At 46.2% G+C, this 16,064-nt stretch overlaps 1 protein-coding gene across 2 annotated transcripts in view; it reads left to right on the top strand.

Moving 5' to 3' along the window:
• Window positions 1-16,064, top strand: part of RUNX1 (RUNX family transcription factor 1) — a 68,647-nt gene that overhangs the window by 34,242 nt on the left and 18,341 nt on the right. For both annotated transcript variants that reach the window (XM_035896511.1, XM_035896510.1), the window contains exon 3: window positions 2,595-2,786. In XM_035896511.1, coding sequence (XP_035752404.1) covers window positions 2,595-2,786 — 192 coding nt within the window. The remainder of the gene's footprint in view (window positions 1-2,594; window positions 2,787-16,064) is intronic.

Genomic DNA, 16,064 nt, shown 5'->3' with positions numbered 1-16,064 from the left:
GCAGGATGATCTGGGGCAATGCAGGGCTGGGTGGAGGGGTCCAGGAGTTTTGCTTGGAGGATGCGTGGTGGAGAGATGCAGAGACACTCCTGTCAGCTTGGGAGGAGCTGGTCTGGGAGCGGGGTGCCCTGCGGTGCCCTCAGGAGGATGCTGTGTCTGGGTTAATTTGCCCTGCTTGCTGCCTGTGAGCTGGGATGTTCAGAGCAAGCTTGGGTTTGTCTGCCCTGCCCGGCATTGTGCCAGCTCGACACAAATTTAGTGCCTGAGCTAGATTCAAAGGGGAAAGTTAATTCTTGCCTCGCTGGCCTTACTGCAGCCCTTGTCCTGTTGGCTTCAGAGGAACCGCTCGCCCCCATGCGAGGCTGCGAGCCCACCGGCTCGTGCTGCCGGGCTGCTTGGTTTCGTGCCAGGCAGACAAAACCCCGGATGCCAGGAGGGCAGCACCGGGGAGGTAGGAGGAGAAAGTAGAGTAGCGGGAGGTCAAACCTGGGACTGGTGCACTCACTTAAAAGCAGAAGATGTCTGAGCGGAATTTGAAATTAGGAATAAATTACATCAGGGGGATGGATTTGGAAGGACCTGGCTCTTGGCTCCACAAGCCCTGAGTTCAGCCTGCTGAAGCCTAAAATAATCCAAATGTATGAGGTATTTTACATATTTTGTACGACTCCGCGTGCTTGCGTTCAAGCCCAGTGTTAGAAGCCCAAGGCTTGAGGCAGTGTCCAGCTTTGCACTGCTGATAAATGAAGCGTTCGCTCTTGACCAACCAGAATGTCAGATAAAAGTCCTTTTCATCCTTCTTCTTTTCTCCCCTCCTTTTTTTTTTTTTTCGGAAGCCTTAATGGGACTTTTTAATGATGAAACCGCTACTATATAATGTCTTTTTATATTTTAAATTTTTTTTTCCCCTCTCTTGGGATAATTTACAGCACAGTGTGGAATCTGAGACAGTTCAAGCTGTGCCAAAGGGCCTGGCAACAGGAAGAAATGCTGAGCCACTGCGATTTGGAACCATAATACAAGTTATAAAATTTAATTTTAGAAATGTAGCTACTGGGAACTGCTTTTAAATGCACATTTTCCTTTTAGTGCATAAAATGGTCCTGTGTCTTGATTGAGCTGTTAGGGTGGCTTGAAAGAGCACTCTGTAGAGTAAGGGGCATACAAAGCTCTTCAGAGATCTTTTGCTGCTTATTCACTGATACTCCAGATTGGAAGCTGGAAGATGAATGTTTATGTATTAAATACTACGGGGTTGTGTGGAATAGGGCATGGTGGATTATTTTCAGGAGTTTTGCACCAGTCTGTTTCACTGCCATGAGTAGCCGTGAGTTGAGAGAGGAGTCACTGTAGGAACAGCCCTGGCCACCTCCTGGCGGGGAGGATCGAGATGGAAAGAAAGCTGCAGATGGCAGCTCTTCACAGCAAACTATGGTCTTCAGCAGAAACCAAGGTTAATGCCACCTTCTTCAGGAGAACAAGTAGAAAAAAAGGTGTTTGACCTCTGGGCTAGAGGTTTGATGTGCGTTCCCGTCAGCGTAACAGCGCTCTATAGGAAGAAAAGGGAAGGGATAAGCCACATCACGAGGCAGCTGATTTCTTGAGACAAATGCAAAGTGCAAGAATGGTATTGGGTTTGGGGGAAAAAGAAAGTCGATCTCTGCGATCACTGCAACAGTTAGAAATGCATTACCTTAGTCCTTGCGTACCGCTCATTGTTGCTAGTTAAGGCTTATCTTGAAACCAGTCCTGCCCATGGTGAGATACGTCTCTGCCCTTCCAGCTGAATATGGATGTGCCTTGATGCTGCGCTGGGGCTGGGCCTCTCCAGTGCCTTCCCTGTCCCCTCCCAGCCCTGCGGGGCTGCAGCACCGGGGCTTCATGGGGACCGGGCTCCAAGGGCTTCCCTGGGGGGCGATGGCCAAGTATGCTGCACACTGGCTGATACTGTAATGTCAGAATCTACTTTCTTATAGTTGGATGTCTGGTGGGACCTCATGTTTTGGAAGCTCCCGATGCCACTAGGAGAAACTTCATTACTCCAGCTGCAATTCTGCCAGCTTCTGGTGTTTCTTTCCTATTTCTGTCTGCAAATCCATTGCTAAAGGATCCAAAAATGGAATTTGTTTGTGTTTGTTGTTTTACAGCTCCATAGTACTTGTCTAATTATGGTACCTTATGACAATCTGGGACTGAATTTTTCATGAGTTACTCCAGTGCAGGTTTAGCACACGGGCCAATAGAAGTTCCTCTTTGTATTGACCCTTGCAGACCACCCTCCTTTTAAAAACGCCTCCTCTCCCAGGGAGAGGTGTAAGAAGGCACTACAATTTTCAGTGGGTCTGGTTCTTCAGATTAGGCCATGTCTTGGGCTGCCCTGCGATACGGTTACAATGCATGACTTGCTTGTGCCTCCTGTTCTTGCAGAGAGGTGGTTTCAGTTTAATTTCAGACGGCCGCTAGCTGGTTAGGTACTTTGCCAGTGGATGAGGGGTTTAAAATAAGAGAAAAAAAATTTTAAAAAATAAAATAAATCAACAGACCTCATGTATCAGTGAGATTTTCTGATCTTTTTCCCCCCCCTCCCACAATAGGACATCGTCAGAAAATAGATGAGCAGACAAAGCCCGGGAGCTTGTCCTTTTCAGAGCGCCTGAGTGAACTGGAGCAGTTGCGTCGTACGGCCATGAGGGTCAGCCCACACCACCCAGCCCCCACACCCAACCCACGAGCCTCCTTGAACCACACCACTGCTTTTAACCCTCAGCCTCAGAGTCAGATTCAGGGTAAGTACCTGAAATCCTCCCCCCGCTCGCCCACTTCCACCCCACCAGCCTGTGGAGCGCGGGGGCTCGCAGACGCTGCCCCCTTGTCCCTCCATCTCTTCTGGACGCTCCTTGGCCACCTTTAATGAGCGAGAGCCTTTAATGAGTGAAAGAAGGCCTTCCTAACATATGACTGTATTTCTAAAGACCTAACGGATTTTAAGGGGTCTGTTCCTTCTTATCTTCCCAGTGTCAGTACAGCTCATGGTGTTTGTTAACCTCACCTATGCTAGAACCGTAACGCCTTGAAAGTTGTTTTCTTGCAAAGACGCGTTATGCCAGGCCTTATTCTGTATGTAGGTGTGTTTCCCGATGGATATTTATCAATTACATTGTGTGCTTGAATGAGAGAGAAATGACGTCAATGCCTGGCTTTGACATTTCCCAGGAAGGCAATAGCAAAGAAAGCTTTGCAAAGTGCTTTGTCCCCTGAAGAGGACCTCTTAGTGCTAGGACGTTAATATGGGCAGGCTGGTTTGAGTGTATTTCTGTGGCCGGTGGTTATCCAGTGGGCTTTATTTGAACAAAAACCTGCAAAACGGTGACTCAGGAGTCTGATTTCCTCTGAGGCTCAGGCTCAGATGATGCCAGTGAAACCAAGTCACCTAGCTAGACATCTCATCTGCCACTGCTAGAGCTAAGTCCACCCCTGCTAAACCCAACTCTGTCCCTGGGATCGGCTGGCACTCAGTGAGCAGTGAATCAGGTCAGCTGATACGTCTTCTGCAAAACGCGTATCAAAATGCAGATTCATAGTGAGATGCAGCTAAAGAGAGGGTGTGGGACTATTAATTTTAGCCAGCACTCTGCCCAATGGTGTTTTCCTCTCTTCTTCCAGCCAGAATGAAATGGCCTTAGTCAAAGTCCTCTGCTGGGGCTTGGGGGAGAAATAGTTACCGCAAATCGGTATAACTTCTTTTTTTGGCATTTCTTTTTAAAACCAGGGTACTCTTTGTTGCATGCAGAAAAGGTTATCGCTTACCTAAGGCAAACTCTTGTTACATCCTTTTATTCCCAGGGCTAGGAAGGTCTTGGACTTAGTGAAATCTACTGCAAATCTGCTGTTGACTTTGCTGTGCGTGGAAGCGGGCATTTTTGAGACGCTTGGGAAATAAATCAACACATCGCCACGGGCCGTACTGTAGAAAGAGGGGGGCAAAAAGACATTTGGGAGGACCACACAACTCCTTCCCTCCCTGGAGCCGTGCCAGGTCAGCTCAGGTGAAGGACCCAGTCCGGCAGCTCTCCCAGCCCCTAGCAGTCCCCTCACGGAGTTGTCTGATTTGCAGAGCAAACCGCGTTGGATTTCTCCTGCACACAGCTCTCTGTTCCTATAAAAGAAAACTCACATATTATTATGGCTACTCAGCAGCCAGCAGCTACGTGGGTGGAGGTATCGGTTGCAGACTTGCATTCTTCGGCTTCTTGGGAACACTATATGCTTAGCAGGGTATCGGGTTTAACGTCAAGTATCCCTCTTCCCTGGTTCCCTGTGAAAGTCCCTCGCTGGTACGACTTCAGAGCGATAGCCTTTTCACGCTTGGCCGGGGATTCAGCTACTCTCTCTCCAGAAACAGTTTTAGTGCGTTGCTCTGCTTTGCTCTTTGCAAACAAGGGTTTAATGCCTTTCACCTGTGGATGTAGCTCAGAAAATGGTAGCAATCGAACTGCTAATGTTTCCTCATTGATCCCCTCCTCTTCACCTCTCGGGCTGCTTTCTCCCTGTTCCCCTTTTCTTCTGCCTCCAAAATGTGCGCGTTATCCATTGAGCAACTTGTTGAGGCTTGCAGTCGATATCAGTAAAATAAGCCCCAAACTGAAGCCTCCCTCATTCAGGATTGTCTCTGCTGCAGACGCCTTTTAATTTCTAGGGCTCGTCTTTTCAGGGTCATGCTATCGCAGCCGGGGAAAAGGGCTAGGGTGGGAAGGAGCTCCAGCACCATCATTGTTTCCTGTGTTCGAAGGATGATTGGTTTTCAGGCTGATCTTCTGTGTGACCTCCAGGGAGTTGGGATGTTTTCTTTTTTTATTATTATTTTTAATAAACAGCGCTACATTTCAGAATGCAGGCCCCCGAAAATGAAACCCTTCTGACCTGCTCCGTAGCATTGCTACCTGTCCGTACATCTTTGTATCTTGAAATGCTTCTGTTGAAACTGTCTCACTGAAGAGAGCACAGAGTGCTTTTTATATGGGCATCAAATAAGGCATAAAAATCCCATACATTGCTAACTTCAAGTGGTAGCATTAAACTTTGCTTTAACTCACACTGGTATGAATCACGGGCTACTCCTCTATTCATCCAAGTCCAATTATTCTTTTTTAAAAAACAAAACTAACTCAGAATAGACATCTCAGACTAGTTCTTGGATTTAAAGGGGCAGGCTGCCATGCCACTAAACCACTGTTTATTTGTTGAGGTTTTCATCTATAAAAGGACTGAGGTTAATTTTAACTTCCTATTTTACCAAGTCCTGAATTTGAGCATAAAGCTGCTTGTGTCATGGATACAAGTCCAAGCAAGTTAAGAGACCATAAATTGCTATAATCGAGTTTTATGCTTCTTTCATATCACAAGGAGGGAGAAAGTACACCTGTTCATTTAAAAGATCTAACCATAGCCAATTCACAGACCAAAGGGGAACAGAAGGGGAGAGAAAAAGCTTCCACCACATCACACATGGTTTAAGTTGAAAGACTACTTTGTGCCACTACCAAGCATATAATGTCAAAGGGATTTGACCTGAACGCAGAGAGTAAGGAAATTCAGTTACAGCTCCAAACCTGTCCAACACTTCAACCTTAACTCACCTCTCCCTCTGCAGAGAGGGGAAAAGACAATAGGCAGAGGCTCGTGAGCTGTGCTGGGGTGTTGTTTAAAAAGTTTAAGAAAGAGCCTTGATGCGCATTTGAATCGGTAGATATAATAACTATAAATATATCTCTCTATATATTCTGTTTGAGTTTCTTCTAACACCAGCCTCAACCAGGTGCTAAATGCATAGTTACTGATTTTACAGTGGTTAATGTTATCCAGAGTAGGTAGAGTTTTACACAAATATGAATTTATATGATTCCTTTACAGTATCCTTTTTTTCAGGTCCAATAGAAATATTTTAAATGTGTAGGTCATCAGGCCAAAAGGGTACTCGTTTGGAGGTACTAATGTTGCATTAATAAATTCCATAAATAAGTTTTTAACTAGTGGGGTTAGGAATATCATCCAAAACCATGTACGGTTAAATAACAACTTTTTTTTTTTTCCAAATTAGCCCAAACAATGTTTCCAACCGGTGATTTATTAATTACCCATAGGTTAAATAAATAAATAAAACAAAGCTATTTCTTCTGTCTAGGCAAAACAAATAATCATTGTAATCACTTTAAGCTACGTGCTTCTGGTTCTTTTTATGCTTTTACGGCCTTAAAAATATCTGACGTTGCTGGCTTGCTTTTTTTTCGTTCCCCCCTTTTTTTTTTTAAATTTTGTAACCTTATATGTTAAGTTTCAGCTGGGACCACACTTTTATGACCAAGTCAAAAATCCCTGGAAACAAGAGGCTGTAATAAAATTGCTGTGAGATCTTTAAGCGAAGGAGCAGAATTAGCACTGATAGCAAAGCAAGAGAGATCATTTAAAGATCAGCTCTTTGAATTGGTAGGAAACATAACGACTGAGAGATTATTTTGTTACAAGCCAGCCTTTTGTCTTCCTCCAGGTGCAATACGCTTTGTTTAAGAGACATTTCAAGGTCCTTGCTATCGTAATCTCGTTCCACCAAAAACAGCCCAAGTTTATCAGGGTTCCCATGAACCGGTGAAACACAGGAGTGGAGTCAAGGGCGGCGTTTAAGCCTGGGGATTTAAAATGGCTTTGTTCCTACTACGGCTGTATCCTGCCCCGATTTTTAATATTTCCACTTTTAAATCAGCTTAATAGGACGTAGGTTAATAGAGTTAGAAGCATTCATAGGGTAGCCTTGCAGCACGGGCTTCGACGGGGCTGTCATTCTGCCTCCGTGTTTTGCTGCTGCAAAACACAGTTTTCAGGCGCTTTTGAGCGTCCGGATTGATGTGCTCGTAGCTCCCTGCCAAAACAGATAAACAGGCTCTCAAGATCAGGAGCTTGCCGACTCTTTCTGTTGTGCAATACACTAAATGCTGATATTTTTATGTTCTCTTTGGACACGTCTGCATCTCCCCGTCTTTCCCTGCCCCCGCGCGCTTGCAGAGGGAGTACATGGCGCTTTAACGGTGTATCATCCCATTTCCACTTGATTAACCACCTGACCTCTCCATCCCAAAATACACTCCCCAGCACATTGAGCAAGTGCTGCCTGAGCTTGGCACCCTTCCTATCGGTGCCGCTCCTGCCTCCCCCCGGCCGGCAGAGTAGCAGGGGTGGGTCGCGCCAGCACACCGGCGGGCAGCGCGGGCAGCGCGGGAGCTGGCAGCGGGTACGTCATTTCCAATCAGCGCGGCTGGGGCTGCCAAACTCCCCGGCGCCGGCACTTCTCCGGGATGTGCAGGAGGCCTCCGCCCCAGGCCCGGTGTACGGTTTCCCCACCACGAGCCAGGTTGCGTACATTTTGCTAGTGGTCAGGGGAGGTCCCCTTTGATGGAGCTCCCCTCCATCACCTGTCTCCTGGGGCGGGCGGCCAACATGCTGAATCCATGCTGGGAGCCTGCTTCAGGCGAGGGGGAGAGATGCTCTTTCTCCCTTCCTCTCTTTTCAATGCCAGTACCCACCAAATAGCTCCTGCGTGGGGAAAAGGCAGGAGGTGAAGCCGCCTCAGCGGTGTGGACCCAGAGCCTGAGTGCCACAGCCACCGGGAGGTCGTAGGAAGTTTGTTGAAACAGTGATGTTTTCCAAAATATTTTGCAAACCAAATCTGTTTAGCTGGAAGGTTTCCAACTGGCTCTGTCAAAAAGGAAATTTTATAGAGAGAAAATATCTTTTTACTGAAAGTACAATATGTTTCTTTGATTCACAGTTAGTGCTCAGCACATAATACTTTTATATAATGCCATGAGTAACCTCAGCAGTTTTTCTTTTTAAGGGGCACAGTGTCATTAGCAGCAGACTCATGCTGCTATTTATCGTGTCATAAACCAGCTTGCATCCGAAAAGAGGAGCACACAAGCATGTGAACTGGATTAGCATACGCAAAACAATTCTTCTTTCATTCAGTCTAATAGAAGTCCACTCTGAGTAAAAATATTCCTCCTTTTTCACGCCCCCAGATAATAAATATATATAAACGTCCTGTTTAAGGGTGTCTGAATCCATCCTGTAGCTCTGCAGGCACAGGTGCTCCTGGTTTTGGCCAGAGTTACTTGCATTGACCAAATCAGAGCACGTCTTAGGAAGTTAGCTCTAAAGCGTACACTAAAAGGGAACAGCAGAAGTGTGAATCTTGCCGTCTGCAGAAGCACAGAAATAAGTTGTGTGGCATGTCTGGCCAAGTGAGACTTCTCGTTTTGCTGTGAAACTAGCACCCTCCATATTTGTATCTTGGAGAATGTTTGTGAGGGTATAGTATATACAAAATATGTTGTATAGACCAGAAAATATCAGTCTGGTAAAGACACACACAAGACGTGCATAATATAACGAAATAACCTGCAGCTTCACAGCGTCCATTTTTTCTTGGCTCCAGCTCTCAACATCATTTTTTAATCAGTCATTTCATCCCATGTGGAAACAGGCTCCTTACAGCAAGAGGCATGTCTTCCATTTAATTTTGAAGTTCGTAACGCCATTTGGGTCCCCTCCAAATATTAATTTTGACAGGGATAAAATTTTGTTACTGTGACACATTATCTCTGCCAAGACTTTGCTTATCTGCAGAGCTGGTTGTGCTGTGATACACAAGAGGGGTGGTGATACCCAGCAGTAGCCCAGGAATGAGAGCGGTCCCGAGGAATTCCCTCTGTACGGCGTTAGAAATCTTGTATCTCCCCTCCTTCCCTGCCAGGAGCGGGCCACCAGTGTTGCCATTTTGAGATACCATAGGTGGGATACTGTATGAATAGCAGTATAGAAAGTTTTAGAAAAATCTCTGAGGTCCAGATGAAGTAAGGATTATCCAGTGTTCAAGAAAAATTAATTCAAGTGGCAGTGGGTGCAAAGCGGGGCTGTTAGTATGACAAGAGGAATAAAGAGGTCTTACTTTAAAGAAGAGATTAGCATAGCTGGGTTTATTCAGCATGCCGAAGCAGAGGCTGAGAGGGAAGATAATTACAGTCAATAAACACCGCAGAGAGGTTCAACATCGGGGAGGGAGGAGAACCATTTGCGCCGAAGGACAGTGTTGGCTCGAGAACAAGCGGTTATTCTGTAAACTGACCGTCAATGAATTTAGGCTGGAAATTAGAAGATGGTTCCTAGGTATCAGAGCAGCCCTGGCAGCCTTCCAGGGGCTATTAGAGACAGAAAGATGTAATTTAAGACGGATCTTGCTCCGTTATGTAAGTGCAGAACGCAAGATGTGGCTGGGCTGCAGGGCCCAGGAGATGCTCTCCAGGCCCATATCTTCTTCCATTCAATCAATTCTCCACACCTGTTGCTTCTCTGAGGCGAAACAAGGGACATTTCATTCTCCGGGACAGGCAGGAGGAGGCTCAGGGTTCTTCTCGACTCTTGCTCAGTGAGAAGATAAAACCCTTGCCTGCGACCTCCTGGTGCACTCCGAACTGCCGCTTGGGCCACCGGTCTTCAGCAGTTCTCTGAACAAATCCCATCTGGGACGCGGGTTCAGCCAGCTCTTCAGCACCGGCACTGGAGACCTCACGCTTTGTCTGCAAAGGGGAAGGCTTCTCCCATTTGAGGGTGGCAAGAATCCGTCCTGCCGCCCCCTCCATGCACCTGCAGGATTCATTCCCTTCAGCCACAGATTTGTGCCTCCGCCGACTGTTCCCACTCGGGGCAGAGCGAGGTGAAGAAGCCAGTTCCTCAACACCTGCCCGCATTGCAGGCAGCACGCCCAGCTCCGGGGCATGAGCCTTGCTCAAGAGCCTCCCCTGCCTCCTCACATTCATCTCTAGAAAAAAAAAAAAAGGGCTTGAAATTGTTTCGCTTTTTCATCAACTTAAGGCACTAATGGAAAGAGTTATGTAATGGTGTTTAATCCAGAAGATTTCCAAGTGTCGATATATTTAAAAGATACCAATCTTCATACTCCAATTGCCTGGTGCTTCATGGGATTAAAAAAGCAGTAGATAAGGCAACAAATATGTTCTCAGTCCCCGAGCAATATCTCCACTTACACAGATTTTCCTTCTGGGTTTTGGGGTTTGTTTTTTTCCCTTTTGGCCTCAGCCTGGAGCATCCTAAAGGATGACTTTAACTAAAGAAAAGGAAATCTTGGTTTTAAAGCAGAAATCACGGTGTTTAGAGATCTGTGTTTTGTTCTAAGGCTTGTCTAAGTCATTGCACGTATCTTTTGGCAAGCTATGTGTAGCTTGATTTTATATAAAGTATTTAGGAAAACTTAGCACACCAGAAAGGTGCCTTAGCAAGTTTTTGATAGTGCCCAAGTGCCTAAGCCCCAGAGAAATCAGTGACAACTACGGAGAAGTCTTTGGAAATCTCTAGCTGTCTAGCTGAATCTTTGGGCACCTATAAAATTTGGCAGCTTGTGCCCAGACACAGTCTTATTTTTCATTAATCAGTCCACGTCTTTTACCACATGAGAACAACGTCGAGCTGATGGATACTGCTAAAAGAAACAGAGCTTGCAGGTAGGGACAAGTAGCCCTGGTTCAGTTTTTAACTTGCACCGCGATCCTCTCTGGTTTGTTTTGTTTTGCCATCTTCGACTCAGTACACCAAAGTCCCTTCTCCGTTATGTCATTGCAAAAGTGGAGCCGCTCTCTTGACCCAGCGCAGGAACCTTGTGCCTGCACTGATGTTACTGGCCTGGTGTTAGTGCTCGCGGCGGTCACTGTGATTGCCAGTGGAAAGGGTGAATTACTCAGGCTCACTTCTTGCTCCTGTAGCTCTCTCCTGGTATGGCAGTGCTCGAGTCACCCCTCCGAGGGGGAGCCTCCGCCTGCTCCTTCTCCTTGTTTTTGGGGCAACTGGGAAGGCTCAGCAGCTTTCAGGATGGCAGCTTAAATGCGTTGTACCTCAGAGGGTTTTTCTATCTGTTGCTGAGATTAGATGGGTCACCAGACTCTCTGCCTCTCTTTCCATGGGAACACCTCAGCCTGACTTGTGCTTCTCTTGCCTAGTGCTAAATCTCACCTATGGCATCGGCATGCTGGGGATGTCTACAGCAAATATCCCTGCCTGCCCCAGAGATAGGTGCTTCCACCATCCTGAACTTTGGATGGCAACGCGTGGCCATGTGTTTTATGCATTTCAGCATTTAAGGCAGCTACTCCTTGGGTTTTGGGTATTCCTCGCTGGCCCTTGAAGCATATTCTTGGCCTTTGAATGGCCCAATTGTGCAGAAGATGAAAAGCGCTGATTGCAAAATTCCTGTAAATAAAATCTCTCTCAGCTCTTTACTGACAAACCCAGTTTCTTTCCATAGCATTCTCCTCTTTAATCCGCTCTTGGCAGAGCATGACATGTTTTGATATGAGAGCTCAAATTACCTTCCATGGTAAATAAAACAAACAAAAAACAAATAAGAGCTCCTTACCCTAAAAACAAACACCCACTGAAACCAGCTTATTATTCAGCTGATGCTGCCCATGTGCCAGAAGATACCACTTCGATTTTGCAATTGAATGTATTCTTTTCCAACAAGTACTGAACTGAGCCTCTCCGAACTCGAAATGCTGAGGGGTTAGAGCAAAGTGACCACAGATAGCCTTGCTCTTTGCCATCTAGAAAACAAAGAAGGAGGAAACGAGGAGGCTAGCACACAACTTAGCCTTCAAATGTTTGTTTCTGAGGTGACAACCCCACCTTAGTATACAGAGCCTGCATGGCCTGGGTTGGTGCAGACGGCTAGATTTGGGTGGAGTGAAATCCACCCCTCTAGCTCCGAGGAGGAGGCTGCAGCAGCTACTGGTGCTCGTAGCAGCCAAGGGGCTTTGCATTCAGGAGGACTGGGATGGTCTCCTCTTTCATCACCAGTGGGATTTATCCATGGGGTGGGGGGCTCCTGTCGAAGCATCAAGCACAGACATGCCCTCACCTCTTCCACTGCCATGCCTTTAACAAGGTGTTGCACCAAGCAGATCTCTGCTGATCTCACATGGTTAGAGAGAGCTCTTTTTACAGGACTGAGTACACAATACACCCTTAGCAAACTTATTTATAAGTTTTCCCTGTGTATTCAGTATATTATGACCCCTATAAATGGAGATTGTTCACATGCAAAGAACAACAGGCTTGGATGTGCTCGGTAAAACAATCAGTTATGTGGGAAGTGCGCATTACATAGTCAAATAGACGATCATCTCCGTCTGACCATTTTCATTCTATTTATACAACTCTTCTCTTAAAAGCATTGAAAAACAAAAGCATAGGAAATAGATCCATTAAAAAAATGTGGGTTTGCTGTCAGGGTCAGCTTGGCTTCCAACAGTAAATGCCTAGGTCTGTTTCAGAGGTTTACTTGGTTTATCTGTGTCAGGCAAGATTCTCAGTTCAACATTGGTGGTTCTGAGAGCTTCCAGGTTTTGGTGCTCAACTCCAGGCACTTTCAAGGAGCCTGGATTTCTGCAAAAGAGATGCTTTGAATGTCTTTGATTAGGTACCCAAAAATGGAACTGGATCACTAGGCACACTTTAGAATGTAAACCACTGTAGTTTGCATCCTCTGCATTTTTAAATAATTGCAATTGACAGGACAAGGGGTAATGGTTTTAAACTAAAGCAGGGTAGGTTTAGACTAGATATAAGGAAGAAATTCTTTACAATGAGGGTGGTGAAACACTGGCACAGGTTGCCCAGAGAGGTAGTGGAGGCCCCATCCCTGGGAGCATTCAAGGCTGGGTTGGACGGGGCTCTGAGCAACCTGACCTAGTTAGTGGTGTCCCTGGTCACTGCAGGGTGGTTGGACTAGATGACCTCTAGGGGTCCCTTCCAACCCAAAACATTCTATGATTCTATGATTCTATGATTCTATGAATTATCAGAGCTTTTGGATATGACTTGCCCAGTTTAGGTTCCCTTAACTACTTGCAGATGAAGTTCAGGTGATCACTGCCAACAAAAACCAGCAAAACCAAAACTCCTTTGCATAGCAACAAATTGTATATTCAATGCTTTTACTCAATGATAATTTCCCAGTATTCAGAGAAGTTGCCGTAACCTGCTACATCCTTTGGACTGTAGGAAAGACAACATTTTGTCAGAAGCAATGGTTTGTTTTATTAGTCTAACGATGATTTACAGCTAGCTGAGCAACTGTAGTGTTTATGATGATTTCAGTTCTCATTGCGTAAGGTTACTGAAGTATATTTATTTTGAAAAATCCCGAGTCCAATGATGATCCTCATTCTGCATTAAAGCACGTGAATAACTGCTCAAAGGAATAGTCTCTCTGATATCCTTGGGACCTATATATACATGAGCAATTTTACATGCAAAAGCATTTGCAGATTCAAACTCAGTATTAATTAGTTCATGGGGGAAAGTATCCACCAGAAAGCAGTCCTGCTCTGCCATGCATTATAAAAGTGAACACTTGTGTTAACTTGAAAAGGAACCACACAAAAGGGAGGGAGCAAAGTATAAACCAGTTCAAGTGAGTATAAACCCAGATTTGCCAGCTAATGCTCACCTAGATACAAACGGGTCGCTAGCGTATTGTCATTTTTACCCTTCCTCTGCAAATATTTTTTTGAAAAGCTCTCTTTCAGCTTCCTTCAGCATTTAAGCGTGTACCTGGTGTTTGTGCCAGGCTCTTGTGCTGATGGTGTTCCCCAGCCTCCACCTTTGCAAGCCCTCTCCCACCGCCCAGCCAGCAGGTAAGCCCTGCAGGTGGATGTGGCAGGGGACAAGCCGGGCACCTGCAGGAGCCAGCCCTGGCCCAGGGAAGCCCCTTTCACTCCGCAAGGACCTGCAAGCTCTGCCCATCTGTATTGCGAAATGCAAAAGCCCCGTGGGCTCCCGGAGGAGCTGGAGAAGGGAGAAGGGCTTGCAGCTGGGATCAAGGGCAGCTAAAAATGACCTGCTGGTGCATAGGGAGAAACCTGGTGGAGCAGGGCTCACCAGATGCCTCGGGCACGTTGGAGGGCCTGGCTGTCACCAGTGCATCTGTGGGTCACCCATGGGTGACCAAGCCCGGGGTGGCAGGGTGCCACGCAGGATCCCTCCCTGCACTTGCCGGAGCCTGGAGGAGGAGCGGGAGGCCACTGGCACTGCCTGCTCTCGCCCTCACTGGGGTGCGTAACGCAGCCAGATGTAGAGCAGGGGCTAGGCTGAAGCAGGTGGGAGAAGTAAAGACAGAGAGGAGAGCGTGAAAACAGGTTTTCCTGGAAAAGTGAAGGAAATATATCCATGGGGAAAAAAAAAGAGAATGAAAGAAAGAAAGAAAGAAAGAAAGAAAGAAAGAAAGAAAGAAAGAAAGGAAGAAAGAAAGAAAGACATCTGTGTTAATTCTTGTGCTTGTTTGATCAGTTTTCCTGGAAAAGTTAAGGAAATATAACCATGGGGAAAAAAAAAGAGAATGAAAGAAAGAAAGAAAGAAAGAAAGAAAGAAAGAAAGAAAGAAAGAAAGAAAGAAAGAAAGAAAGGAAGAAAGAAAGAAAGACATCTGTGTTAATTCTTGTGCTTGTTTGATCATGTTCAGAGCCTCCTAAACTCCCATGGAATGGAACGGTTTTGTTTCATGAGGGCGGTGCATACTGAGTGTGTGTCCATGTGATTTTTGTATTTGTACATTAAACATTTCCCCAAGATGTAATTCCTTCCCTCCTGCACTTAGAATAAAGTGACTTTACAAGAAGGACTGCCTCCCAACAGCAAGCAAAGGAGGGCTGTTGGGGCAAGATAGGGCAAATGTAAATGTGTCTGAGCGAGCTGCTCCACCCAGCCTCTCATCTTTATATGAAAAAAAAAAAAAAAAATGTTTCCAATAACCGAAACAGGCAAGGTCTGATCTGCACAGACGGTCTGCAGGCATCTGCCCAAGAAGCTGACGGTTGGCTGGTACATCCTCATCTGATTTATGTTGTGTGTGTTAAGCCTTAAATTGTTGAGTCTCTGGCTGGCTGCAGTGGTATTACTGGATGGTTGGTGTATGTTTTCAGCTCACAGAGCTGGCTCTGATACTGGGGTTGTTGGCGCTGAATCAATTCCAATCTCACACCTGTCTGAGACAATGAAGGCCTTGTTGCACACATCTCCACCAAAGGCTGTCATACAACTTATTTTTCACATTTGAAGACGAAGGAAAAAAAAATAAAGGGAGGACTGAGGAAATGCTGTCTCCTCACAAGACACATTCCCCATGCCTTGATGTAGCATGCCCCACTTTTCTTTATGGGAAAATGTATTTACAAAACAAAGCCAGTGGAGTGCTTATGGAAAGTATAACTTAATCCTGGCAGCTAAATATGACTAAGGCTTGGTCTCCAGGGACTCACTTTGTAGGACCATGCCTAGTGGATTAGGCATGGGAGATAGACAAGCACGTAGTTTGTCGCACCCTTACTGGAAAGTTTACCTCCAGCTGGGTTAGCACCATCAATAGCTTCTTATCAGTATGCCTAGCACCTATGCCATTTACCTAGCATTTTGGGGCCATTTCTTGAGGCCATTTCTTGAGATGTCAGAGGTTGTGAAAGGTGCTGGGCTCGGATGCCAGCACGGCTGAGATCCTCTGCTTCCTGGCACTGAAGCAGCTCAGCCTAGCTGGCGGATCAGCCAGGCTCCAGACACCATTCACTCCCGAGTTGAAGGCAGGAGTCTGATCTTTGTCTTGGTCATCCATCATTGCCCTTGTGGTCTCCCTTCATCCATTTTTCCTCCTCCAGTTCTGTTACCCAGATGTCTTAGATGCGCATCCTCTGGCAACTGCAAAGTTGGCTCTTTCAAAGTATTGTGTCAAAATGAAGTCAGATTTGCTTTCTAGCTCTGTTCTGGTCAGATGGTACTTCAGGTCCTAAATGAGAGCCTTTTCCTGCCCTTTCTCTTGTGCCCCTTTTTCCTGCTGGGAGTGGGTGGCAGAGGGAGGCTGGGGCTGCAGACCTGTCCCATGCAGTTTTTTTTCCATTTACTATGTTAATGGCAATTTTTCACCAACTCGGGCAGGAGGCATGAGGTGGCTGAGC

Source organism: Egretta garzetta, unplaced genomic scaffold (assembly GCF_000687185.1).
Source record: "Egretta garzetta isolate BGI_Z169 unplaced genomic scaffold, ASM68718v1 scaffold45, whole genome shotgun sequence".
Taxonomy (NCBI): domain Eukaryota; kingdom Metazoa; phylum Chordata; class Aves; order Pelecaniformes; family Ardeidae; genus Egretta; species Egretta garzetta.
This window is presented reverse-complemented; position numbering and strand designations above follow the sequence as displayed.